Raw genomic sequence first — 12,515 nt, 5'->3', positions numbered from 1 at the left:
TAGAGTGTCATTTCCCCAAGGTTTCAAAAACCTCTCTGATGAGAGTAGGTTACCCATCCTGTTGGGGGAGGACGCAGAGAGCTGTGGGTTGGCAGAACACTACATTGCTGCCTGCCATAAGATGAGGGACAGTGTCTGACAGACCAATCAACCTGCACATGTCCTCCACTGTATGCTTATTGTTATTGTTCGATGTATGGTTATTTTGACCCTTGGTTATTGTTGCGACTGTTGTCCCGTTGACAATTTTGATTCTTATTATTTTAATATTGTAAATATTCAAAGTAAGCTTTGCCAATATGTATATTGTTACGTCATGCCAATAAAGCAAATTGAATTTAATTGAGAGAGAGAGAGAGAGAGAGAGAGAGAGAGAGAGAGAGAGAGAGAGAGAGAGAGAGAGAGAGAGAGAGAGAGAGAGAGAGAGAGAGAAAGCTACATGGATGCATACTTACAAACACCCAGCACCCCAACTAATACAGTGCCTTGCGAAAGTATTCGGCCCCCTTGAACTTTGCGACCTTTTGCCACATTTCAGGCTTCAAACATAAAGATATAAAACTGTATTTTTTTGTGAAGAATTAACAACAAGTGGGACACAATCATGAAGTGGAACGACATTTATTGGATATTTTAAAGTTTTTCAACAAATCAAAAACGGAAAATTTGGGCGTGCAAAATTATTCAGCCCCCTTAAGTTAATACTTTGTAGCGCCACCTTTTGCTGCGATTACAGCTGTAAGTCGCTTGGGGTATGTCTCTATCAGTTTTGCACATCGAGAGACTGAATTTTTTTCCCATTCCTCCTTGCAAAACAGCTTGAGCTCAGTGAGGTTGGATGGAGAGCATTTGTGAACAGCAGTTTTCAGTTCTTTCCACAGATTCTCGATTGGATTCAGGTCTGGACTTTGACTTGGCCATTCTAACACCTGGATATGTTTATTTTTGAACCATTCCATTGTGGATTTTTCTTTATGTTTTGGATCATTGTCTTGTTAGAAGACAAATCTCCGTCCCAGTCTCAGGTCTTTTGCAGACTCCATCAGGTTTTCTTCCAGAATGGTCCTGTATTTGGCTCCATCCATCTTCTCATACATTTTAACCATCTTCCCTGTCCCTGCTGAAGAAAAGCAGGCCCAAACCATGATGCTGCCACCACCATGTTTGACAGTGGGGATGGTGGGTTCAGGGTGATGAGCTGTGTTGCTTTTACGCCAAACATAACGTTTTGCATTGTTGCCAAAAAGTTCAATTTTGGTTTCATCTGACCAGAGCACCTTCTTCCACATGTTTGGTGTGTCTCCCAGGTGGCTTGTGGCAAACTTTAAACAACACTTTTTATGGATATCTTTAAGAAATGGCTTTCTTCTTGCCACTCTTCCATAAAGGCCAGATTTGTGCAATATACGACTGATTGTTGTCCTATGGACAGAGTCTCCCACCTCAGCTGTAGATCTCTGCAGTTCATCCAGAGTGATCATGGGCCTCTTGGCTGCATCTCTGATCAGTCTTCTCCTTGTATGAGCTGAAAGTTTGGAGGGACGGCCAGGTCTTGGTAGATTTGCAGTGGTCTGATACTCCTTCCATTTCAATATTATCGCTTGCACAGTGCTCCTTGGGATGTTTAAAGCTTGGGAAATCTTTTTGTATCCAAATCCGGCTTTAAACTTCTTCACAACAGTATCTCGGACCTGCCTGGTGTGTTCCTTGTTCTTCATGATGCTCTCTGCGCTTTTAACGGACCTCTGAGACTATCACAGTGCAGGTGCATTTATACGGAGACTTGATTACGCACAGGTGGATTGTATTTATCATCATTAGTCATTTAGGTCAACATTGGATCATTCAGAGATCCTCACTGAACTTCTGGAGAGAGTTTGCTGCACTGAAAGTAAAGGGGCTGAATAATTTTGCACGCCCAATTTTTCAGTTTTTGATTTGTTAAAAACGTTTGAAATATCCAATAAATGTCGTTCCACTTCATGATTGTGTCCCACTTGTTGTTGATTCTTCACAAAAAAATACAGTTTTATATCTTTATGTTTGAAGCCTGAAATGTGGCAAAAGGTCGCAAAGTTCAAGGCGGCCGAATACTTTCGCAAGGCACTGTATGTGGCAATATACACAACCGTTCTAAAGTTTGTGGTCACTTAGAAATGTCGTTGTTCTTGAAAGAAAAGCACATTTTTTGTCCATTAAAATAACATTAAATTGATCAGAAATAGAGTGTAGACATTGTTAATGTTGTAAATGACTATTGTAGCTGGAAACGGCTGATTTTTTATGGAATATCGACATAGGCCCATTATCAGCAGCCATCACTCCTGTGTTCCAATGGCACGTTGTGTTAGCTAATCCAAGTTTATCATTTTAAAAGGCTATTTGATCATTAGAAAACCCTTTTGCAATTATGTTAGCACATCTGAAGACTGTTGTGCTGATTAAAGAAGCAATAAAACCGACCTTCTTTAGACGAGTTGAGTATCTGGAGCATCAGCATTTGTGGGTTCGATTACAGACTCAAAATGGCCAGAAACAAAGAACTTTCTTCTGAAACTCATCAGTCTATTCTTGTTCTGAGAAATGAAGGCTATTCGATGCGAGAAATTGCCAAGAAACTGAAGATCCCGTACAAAGCTGTGTACTACTCCCTTCACAGAACAGCACAAACTGACTCTAACCAGAATAGAAAGAGGAGTGGGAGACCCTGAGTGGTTTCTAACCTCTCTGGTAACTGAGTTAGGATGCTTGTATCTTTGTAGTGACTGGGTGTATTGATACACCATCCAAAGTGTACTTAATAACTTCACCATGCTTAAAGGGATATATATGGAGTAAAAAGTACATTATTTTATTTAGGAATGTATTGAAGTAAAATTAAAAGTAGTCAAAAATGTAAATAGTAAAGTAAAGTACAGATACCACAAACAACTAAAGTATTTAAAGTATTTTCACTTAAGTACTTTTACAACACAGCATTTCAGCTTTTCATGTTTTATTCATAGGTAAAAACTTTTTAAAAACATCATTACGTTTAACACTATGGGGTATTGTGACACAAAATCTGTATTTAACCCATTAACACAACAAAATGTAGAAAAAGTCAATAGTTTGAAACAGTTTCTGACGGCACTAGATATGTCATATATATGTTGGAATATACAATAATGGGCTGTTTTCAGATATGTGACAAATATTTCTGCCTTATATCCACATATATGTGCATGTATACATAATACTTATATGCTCATATATATGTAACACATTTAGTATTCAAATGTTTATTACATATATGTCCCTTATATGATACAATCCATCTGAACAATATGTGTTAACATGCATGTTACAGGAGCATTATTTCGGTGATACTTGTAGTCATGGTAATAAAACAAAACAAACGACACGAAACACGTCATTTAATCCTTTTCATCGCTTCTCAATTCAGCCATTTGACTGTTTTAAGCCATTTCCCACTTGTCCCTTTGTTGCACCTGGGAAGAGCCTGGGCTCATAAACACAATTACTAAAGCTTATCAGATTCAGTTTAGTAAGAAATCCTTGACCATTTGATGCCCAATTTGCAATGATTGATTTGTAAATTCAATTAAGGGATAGCTAACTTTTTTACACCGTATCGTCAGTCAGATGGTTCCTTACCCTGAAAGTCGTCTATGGGCCAGGATCAACTGTATTCCATGGTTCAGAGTGGTTTAAATAGCCACCATTAACTTCAGGGGATTTGGCCACAAACACAGAACTTTGTCTAATTGCCATCATCTGCCCCCACAGTTGTTTTGTCAGCCATCTGACTATAAAGTGTAATAAAGTTAACATCTTCAATTGATTGAATGTAAATTGGCCCTAACCAGGGTAGTGGGTTCGATTCCCGGGACCACCCATACGTAGAATGTATGCACACATGACTGTAAGTCGCTTTGGATAAAAGCGTCTGCTAAATGGCATATATTATTATTATATTATTATGGGGTGTTCATGTTTAAAGGGATAATGAGAGATTTAGAGATGTAGGTCTTTTTTCTACTTCCCCAGAGACAGGTGACCTCATGAATACCATTTGTATGTTTCTGCGAGCAGTTTGGAGATGATTGAAGTTAGTGTGCTATGAGTCATAATTCATATTCTTTTAAAAACATTACGACAGTACCCGCACACTGTCAAATGCACATTTCCAATCGATGAACAAAAAAAACGACTCTCTTTTTCAGCATCCAATCCGTCCTTTTAAATCCCATCTTCTTCCCTTTAAGCTTCTTGTACAAGACTACAGACGACATACTTTCCCTGTGTCCTCCCCAGATCGACGAACTGAAGAGCTGCATCGAGGAGCGGGAGGAGGAGCTGTCCAGACTGAGAACGGACTCTGTAAGCATTCGAGACAATCTGCTCCATTTGTTATCAGCAAAGCTGCCGCGGTACATGTTTACACTGCTGCTGTAGTCAGAGACAGAATGGTGTCGTGTGAAAATCCCTGCGGTGTGTCAGCATTGAGGTATCTTTCACTGGCTTGGTTTTAAACCTATAGGGAAATCATACTGGTTAGGCAACAAACAGGCAATATTGTGGGACCAGTATTGACAGATAGAACCTGTTCATCATGCTTTAGTGTGATATAACCTGTTCGTCATGCTTTAGTGTGATATCACCTGTTCCTCATGCTTTAGTGTGATATAACCTGTTCGTCATGCTTTAGTGTGATATCACCTGTTCATCATGCTTTAGTGTGATATAACCTGTTCCTCATGCTTTAGTGTGATATCACCTGTTCGTCATGCTTTAGTGTGATATAACCTGTTCCTCATGCTTTAGTGTGATATCACCTGTTCCTCATGCTTTAGTGTGATATAACCTGTTCCTCATGCTTTAGTGTGATATAACCTGTTCCTCATGCTTTAGTGTGATATAACCTGTTCATCATGCTTTAGTGTGATATCACCTGTTCATCATGCTTTAGTGTGATATCACCTGTTCATCATGCTTTAGTGTGATATAACCTGTTCATCATGCTTTAGTGTGATATACCCTGTTCGTCATGCTTTAGTGTGATATAACCTGTTCGTCATGCTTTAGTGTGATATCACCTGTTCATCATGCTTTAGTGTGATATAACCTGTTCCTCATGCTTTAGTGTGATATAACCTGTTCATCATGCTTTAGTGTGATATCACCTGTTCATCATGCTTTAGTGTGATATCACCTGTTCATCATGCTTTAGTGTGATATAACCTGTTCGTCATGCTTTAGTGTGATATCACCTGTTCATCATGCTTTAGTGTGATATAACCTGTTCATCATGCTTTAGTGTGATATACCCTGTTCGTCATGCTTTAGTGTGATATAACCTGTTCGTCATGCTTTAGTGTGATATAACCTGTTCGTCATGCTTTAGTGTGATATCACCTGTTCCTCATGCTTTAGTGTGATATAACCTGTTCCTCATGCTTTAGTGTGATATAACCTGTTCCTCATGCTTTAGTGTGATATAACCTGTTCCTCATGCTTTAGTGTGATATAACCTGTTCGTCATGCTTTAGTGTGATATAACCTGTTCATCATGCTTTAGTGTGATATAACCTGTTCCTCATGCTTTAGTGTGATATAACCTGTTCCTCATGCTTTAGTGTGATATCACCTGTTCATCATGCTTTAGTGTGATATCACCTGTTCATCATGCTTTAGTGTGATATAACCTGTTCGTCATGCTTTAGTGTGATATCACCTGTTCATCATGCTTTAGTGTGATATAACCTGTTCATCATGCTTTAGTGTGATATACCCTGTTCGTCATGCTTTAGTGTGATATAACCTGTTCGTCATGCTTTAGTGTGATATAACCTGTTCGTCATGCTTTAGTGTGATATCACCTGTTCCTCATGCTTTAGTGTGATATAACCTGTTCCTCATGCTTTAGTGTGATATAACCTGTTCCTCATGCTTTAGTGTGATATAACCTGTTCCTCATGCTTTAGTGTGATATAACCTGTTCGTCATGCTTTAGTGTGATATAACCTGTTCATCATGCTTTAGTGTGATATAACCTGTTCCTCATGCTTTAGTGTGATATAACCTGTTCCTCATGCTTTAGTGTGATATAACCTGTTCGTCATGCTTTAGTGTGATATAACCTGTTCCTCATGCTTTAGTGTGATATAACCTGTTCCTCATGCTTTAGTGTGATATAACCTGTTCATCATGCTTTAGTGTGATATCACCTGTTCGTCATGCTTTAGTGTGATATAACCTGTTCGTCATGCTTTAGTGTGATATAACCTGTTCCTCATGCTTTAGTGTGATATTTACATTTACATTTAAGTCATTTAGCAGACGCTCTTATCCAGAGCGACTTACAAATTGGTGCATTCACCTTATGACATCCAGTGGAACAACCACTTTACAATAGTGCATCTAAATATTTTAAGGGGGGAGGGGGTGAGAAGGATTACTTTATCCTATCCTAGGTGTTCCTTAAAGAGGTGGGGTTTCAGGTGTCTCCGGAAGGTGGTGATTGACTCCGCTGTCCTGGCGTCGTGAGGGAGTTTGTTCCACCATTGGGGAGCCAGAGCAGCGAACAGTTTTGACTGAGCTGAGCGGGAACTGTACTTCCTCAGTGGTAGGGAGGCGAGCAGGCCAGAGGTGGATGAACGCAATGCCCTTATTTGGGTGTAGGGCCTGATCAGAGCCTGGAGGTACTGAGGTGCCGTTCCCCTCACAGCTCCGTAGGCAAGCACCATGGTCTTGTAGCGGATGCGAGCTTCAACTGGAAGCCAGTGGAGAGAGCGGAGGAGCGGGGTGACATGAGAGAACTTGGGAAGGTTGAACACTAGACGGGCTGCGGCGTTCTGGATGAGTTGTAGGGGTTTAATGGCACAGGCAGGGAGCCCAGCCAACAGCGAGTTGCAGTAATCCAGACGGGAGATGACAAGTGCCTGGATTAGGACCTGCGCCGCTTCCTGTGTGAGGCAGGGTCGTACTCTGCGGATGTTGTAGAGCATGAACCTACAGGAATGGGCCACCGCCTTGATGTTTGTTGAGAACGACAGGGTGTTGTCCAGGATCACGCCAAGGTTCTTAGCGCTCTGGGAGGAGGACACAATGGAGTTGTCAACCGTGATGGCGAGATCATGGAACGGGCAGTCCTTCCCCGGGAGGAAGAGCAGCTCCGTCTTGCCGAAGTTCAGCTTGAGGTGGTGATCCGTCATCCACACTGATATGTCTGCCAGACATGCAGAGATGCGATTCGCCACCTGGTCATCAGAAGGGGGAAAGGAGAAGATTAATTGTGTGTCGTCTGCATAGCAATGATAGGAGAGACCATGTGAGGTTATGACAGAGCCAAGTGACTTGGTGTATAGCGAGAATAGGAGAGGGCCTAGAACAGAGCCCTGGGGGACACCAGTGGTGAGAGCGCGTGGTGAGGAGACAGATTCTCGCCACACCACCTGGTAGGAGCGACCTGTCAGGTAGGACGCAATCCAAGCGTGGGCCGCGCCGGAGATGCCCAACTCGGAGAGGGTGGAGAGGAGGATCTGATGGTTCACAGTATCGAAGGCAGCCGATAGGTCTAGAAGGATGAGAGCAGAGGAGAGAGAGTTAGCTTTAGCGGTGCGGAGCGCCTCCGTGATACAGAGAAGAGCAGTCTCAGTTGAATGACTAGTCTTGAAACCTGACTGATTTGGATCAAGAAGGTCATTCTGAGAGAGATAGCGGGAGAGCTGACCAAGGACGGCACGTTCAAGAGTTTTGGAGAGAAAAGAAAGAAGGGATACTGGTCTGTAATTGTTGACATCGGAGGGATCGAGTGTAGGTTTTTTCAGAAGGGGTGCAACTCTCGCTCTCTTGAAGACGGAAGGGACGTAGCCAGCGGTCAGGGATAAGTTGATGAGCGAGGTGAGGTAAGGGAGAAGGTCTCCGGAAATGGTCTGGAGAAGAGAGGAGGGGATAGGGTCGAGCGGGCAGGTTGTTGGGCGGCCGGCCGTCACAAGACGCGAGATTTCATCTGGAGAGAGAGGGGAGAAAGACTGGGAGGGGATGACAGAGAGCTGCTGATATACCCTGTTCGTCATGCTTTAGTGTGATATAACCTGTTCGTCATGCTTTAGTGTAATCCATTGTGTTCCTCCTCAGGGAGCCACAGACTCGGAGAAGCGGGTTGTGTGTCTGTCAGCGGAGAACGAGAGTCTGAAACAGAGTCTGACTGTCACCCAGGGCCTCCTGCAGCAGCTCTCTGTCATCCCCTCCCAGTCCAGCTCTATACTCATCAAGGTGAGAAGCAGTCCCAAACGAAACACTAGTCCCTATACAATAACCACAAATATTGAATTTGAAGTTGTTTGAAGCTGAAACCGCGTACAAATTGAACGTCTCCCCCTGTAGGAGAATGAGAACCTGCGCAGCCGGGTGCAGCACCTGGAGAGTTCCCTGCAGCAGAGGGCTGATCAGCTGTCTCACCTGGAGCGACAGAGCGAACAAAGCGAGTGGAGGAGAGGAGAGGAGCAGAGGAGAAGAGAGGAGAGAGTGAGGGAGTTGCAGCTCGAGCTGGATAAAGAGAGGGCCAAAGAGCCACAGGTCAAGGTAGGGATTGTCTGCAAAAGACACCTTGCTGTTAATACAATACCTTCTCATTCTCTTATTTTACCTTTATTTAACTAGGCAAGTCAGTTAAGAACAAATTCTTATTTAAAATGATGGCCTACCCCGGCCAAACCCTTCCCTAACCCGGACAATTGTGCCCCGCTCTATGGGACTCCCGATCACAGCCGGTTGTGATACAGCCCAGGATCGAACCCGGGTCTGTAGTGATGCTGTAGTGATGCCACTGCGATACAGTGCTTTAGACTGCTGCGCCACTCGGTTCTGGATTCATTCAAATGAATCTAACAGTTTTCTGATGGTTTGGAATCAGACACTGGTCTTGTTGGTCCTGGAGAAGCGGGTTGTGTGGTCCTTCTGTAGCTCAGTTGGTAGAGCATGGCGCTTGTAACGCCAGGGTAGTGGGTTCGATCCCGGGACCACCCATACGTAGAATGTATGCACACATGACTGTAAGTCGCTTTGGATAAAAGCGTCTGCTAAATGGCATATATATATATATGGCATATATTGTTGAATAAATGGTTTTATATTAAATGAGGTTATAACCTTCATTGGTATTTTCCGGGACAGATTGTCACTCAAACTGTGGAGGTGGAGTCACCGGTGACTCTGAGGCAGTTGGCTGAGGCCAGAGAGAGGAACGAGCAGCTGTCAGAGAAACTGACCAATCAGAACGAGAAGTGCAGACAACTGGAGGAGCACATCAGGAAGTCAGATGAATTCAGCTGTAACCTGCAACACAAGGTGAGAACCAATGAAAAGTCACCTGCAACACAAGGTGAGAACCAATGAAAAGTCACCTGCAACACAAGGTGGGAACCAATGAAAAGTCACAGTATTGGTTTGAACGTCCTGTGAAATATTGTTCTGTGAAATATTCATGAAGAAATATTACATTCCTGAGAAAAAATGTATTCTACTTCAAAGTTCACAATGACGAGATTTAACAGTTAAATTACTAACCAGAAGAAGAAACTATAGTGTATAATACTAACCTTCATTCCTACCAAGCTATGCAAGGTATTATCTGCATCCAATATGGCATCCTATTCCCTATGTCACGTACTACTGGACCCATGTTGGCTGGAGCCCAATGGGTCCTGGTCTAAAGTAGTGAACGAAATAGGGAGCAGGGTGGCATTTGGGACGCATTCCAATTCATGAACCTCCTCATCATATGCTGAATGTGAATGGGACTGCCTCTCCCAGATTGCAGCGTACGAGCGGGAGATCAGTGTACTGCAGGAGGAACTGCTGAAGGAGATAGGTCACCTGGAGGAGAAGAAGGAGGAGGCTGTAAAGGCTGCAGCGACCTGCTCCGTAGAACACTTCCAGAGCCTGCAGGACCAGTTCTTTAGTGAGTCCCATCTAGTACAACCTTCAGAAGCTTCTACAGACTGTGCAGATATGCTGTGATGGGCTTGTTGAATCTGGGAGCGCTGTTGATTCATAGGATGTTGTGCTTCATGCTCATCACATCACCATTGAGCATCTGTGACAGTCTTTCTTTCTTTCTTTCTTTCTTTCTTTCTTTCTTTCTTTCTTTCTTTCTTTCTTTCTTTCTTTCTTTCTTTCTTTCTTTCTTTCTTTCTTTCTTTCTTTCTTTCTTTCTTTCTTTCATTTACATTTAAGTCATTTAGCTGACGCTCTTATCTTACAAATTGGTGCATTCACCTTATGACATCCAGTGGAACAGTCACTTTACAATAGTGCATCTAAAACTTAAGGGGGGTCTTTCTTTCTTTCTTTCTTTCTTTCTTTCTTTCTTTCTTTCTTTCTTTCTTTCTTTCTCTTCTCTTTCTTTGTGTGTGTGTGTCCTGTGTGTGTGTCTGTGTCTGTGTGTGTGTGTGTGTGTGTGTGTGTGTGTGTGTGTGTGTGTGTGTGTGTGTGTGTGTGTGTGTGTGTGTGTGTGTGTGTGTGTGTGTGTGTGTGTGTGTGTGTGTGTGTGTGTGTGTGTGTGTGTGTGTGTGTGTGTGTCCTGTGGCAGACCTGCAGAAGCGTCTGACAGCGCTCCCTCCGACCCTGCGCACCATGAAGACAGACTACGCCAGCCTGAGGAGTCAGGTCCGCAACTTCTCCGACTTCTACGGAGCAGCCATCACCGACGCCAAGAAACAGGTCCCACAAAACACTGCTGCTGGATTAACCAGCGTTGTTTCAAGTCAAATCAAACTTGATTTAAAGTGAAATTTAAACCCACAAAACTGTAAATTAATTGAAAGAGATAAAAACCAAACAGAAGGCAGCAGAAAAGATGTAAAGAGAAAACGATGTCTGAAGTTACAGTAAAGATATAACATTAATTAAAGGCCAAGCTGAAAAGGTGTGGTGTGTGTTCACCGTTTATCTCTGGCCTGTCTGTGTAGATATCAGCAGCTATGAGTGAGATTTCACCGTTTATCTCTGGCCTGTCTGTGTAGATATCAGCAGCTGTGTAGATATCAGCAGCTATGAGATTTCACCGTTTATCTCTGGCCTGTCTGTGTAGATATCAGCAGCTATGACTGAGATGTCGGAGGCCAACAAGGACCTCCTGGAGAAGTACAGGAAGGAGGTGGCACTGCGGAGGAAGTACCACGAGCAGCTGGTCGAGCTCAAAGGTATGGTGAAACAAGTTCCAGATGAAGGAAGAGACTGGAGGAGGGAGTCTCTTTGTTCTATTGGGAAAAAAAGGCAATTATATATAATGCTGTATCATTATTAAAATAAACTGTCATTGTTGCTAGGCAACATCCGTGTGCTGTGCCGTGTGAAGCCGGTTCTGAAGGAGGACCAGCATGAGGAGGGCCAATCAGTGGTGGTAACCACGGACCCCAACAACGAATCAGCTCTCTCCGTGCTGAAAGGGCAGGGCCGCAGCCATAACTTTGAACTGGACCGTGTCTTCCACCCTCAGGCCACTCAGGAAGAGGTATACTGAGAAACTCAGTCTCCATTACGAGACACAGTGCTGTCACTTCTCTATCTATTTAAATGAGTGGACGCCATGATGGCTCAGGGGTGGTATTTCAGTTTCTGTGGTGTGACTCAAAAAACAGCAGTGACTGTGAACGATACACACTCGCTAACCGTTGGTTTTCTACTGTGTCTAAGGTCTTCCAGGAGATCGAGCCCCTGGTGACATCCTGTATAGATGGATATCACGTCTGCATCTTTGCCTATGGGCAGACTGGCTCTGGGAAGACCTACACCATGGAGGTGTGTTGTAGCACTGCATACGAATGTGTAATGTAAGGTTTATAAATGTGTTGTTGTTAAATAAGGCTGAATATTTGATTGAAATTGACTCGTTGTATCAAAATCTCCATCCTTTGTTGTCGTCAGGGCAGCACAGAGAACCCAGGCATCAACCAGCGTGCTCTGAAACACCTGTTTAGTGAGATAGAGGACAGGAAGGACATGTGGACGTACACCGTGACTGTCAGCTCTGTGGAGATCTACAACGAGGTGCTCAGGTACCTTCCCAGCTGCTCTCCTTCCCTCTCAATGACTGGCAGAAAACTATCCCAGCATTTAGAAGTGGTGATATGTTTTATCATTCATTATTCGAGTCTTCCGTTTTATATTTGTGCCACTATATTGTTTTATATTAGTATATGAGGCCTTAAATATATGAAAAGTGCTTTAAGTTAGTGTGGTGATAAACTGACAATAACTTCCTGTTCTGTCCCCAGAGACCTGCTGAGTAAGGATGGAGAGAAGCTGGACATTAAGATCAACCCAGACGGAACAGGACAGCTGCACGTCCCTGGACTCCGGCTCATAGAGGTCAAGAGCTTCCAACACATCAAGAAAGTGAGGAGACTCACGTTTATTTTTTCTCAGGGTGAAAGTCCTGGTAACTTTCCAGTTTATTCCCTGCTGATCGGTAGAATCTTCCAACCATTATTTCTGGAAAACCTGGG

The 12,515-nt window shown here is 43.3% G+C and overlaps 1 protein-coding gene across 1 annotated transcript in view; it reads left to right on the top strand.

Moving 5' to 3' along the window:
• Positions 1-12,405, top strand: part of LOC124028457 (kinesin-like protein KIFC3) — a gene marked incomplete at its 3' end in the record, with an annotated part of 32,452 nt that extends 20,047 nt beyond the window's left edge. The window contains exons 7-17 of the mRNA XM_046340505.1: positions 4,318-4,383; positions 8,143-8,280; positions 8,392-8,589; positions 9,181-9,354; positions 9,820-9,967; positions 10,598-10,728; positions 11,099-11,210; positions 11,337-11,521; positions 11,704-11,808; positions 11,935-12,065; positions 12,285-12,405. Of these exons, the coding sequence (XP_046196461.1) occupies positions 4,318-4,383; positions 8,143-8,280; positions 8,392-8,589; positions 9,181-9,354; positions 9,820-9,967; positions 10,598-10,728; positions 11,099-11,210; positions 11,337-11,521; positions 11,704-11,808; positions 11,935-12,065; positions 12,285-12,405 (1,509 nt within the window). The remainder of the gene's footprint in view (positions 1-4,317; positions 4,384-8,142; positions 8,281-8,391; positions 8,590-9,180; positions 9,355-9,819; positions 9,968-10,597; positions 10,729-11,098; positions 11,211-11,336; positions 11,522-11,703; positions 11,809-11,934; positions 12,066-12,284) is intronic.
• Between the last annotated feature and the right edge of the window lie 110 nt (positions 12,406-12,515).

Source organism: Oncorhynchus gorbuscha, unplaced genomic scaffold (assembly GCF_021184085.1).
Source record: "Oncorhynchus gorbuscha isolate QuinsamMale2020 ecotype Even-year unplaced genomic scaffold, OgorEven_v1.0 Un_scaffold_4206, whole genome shotgun sequence".
Classification (NCBI taxonomy): domain Eukaryota; kingdom Metazoa; phylum Chordata; class Actinopteri; order Salmoniformes; family Salmonidae; genus Oncorhynchus; species Oncorhynchus gorbuscha.
This window is presented reverse-complemented; position numbering and strand designations above follow the sequence as displayed.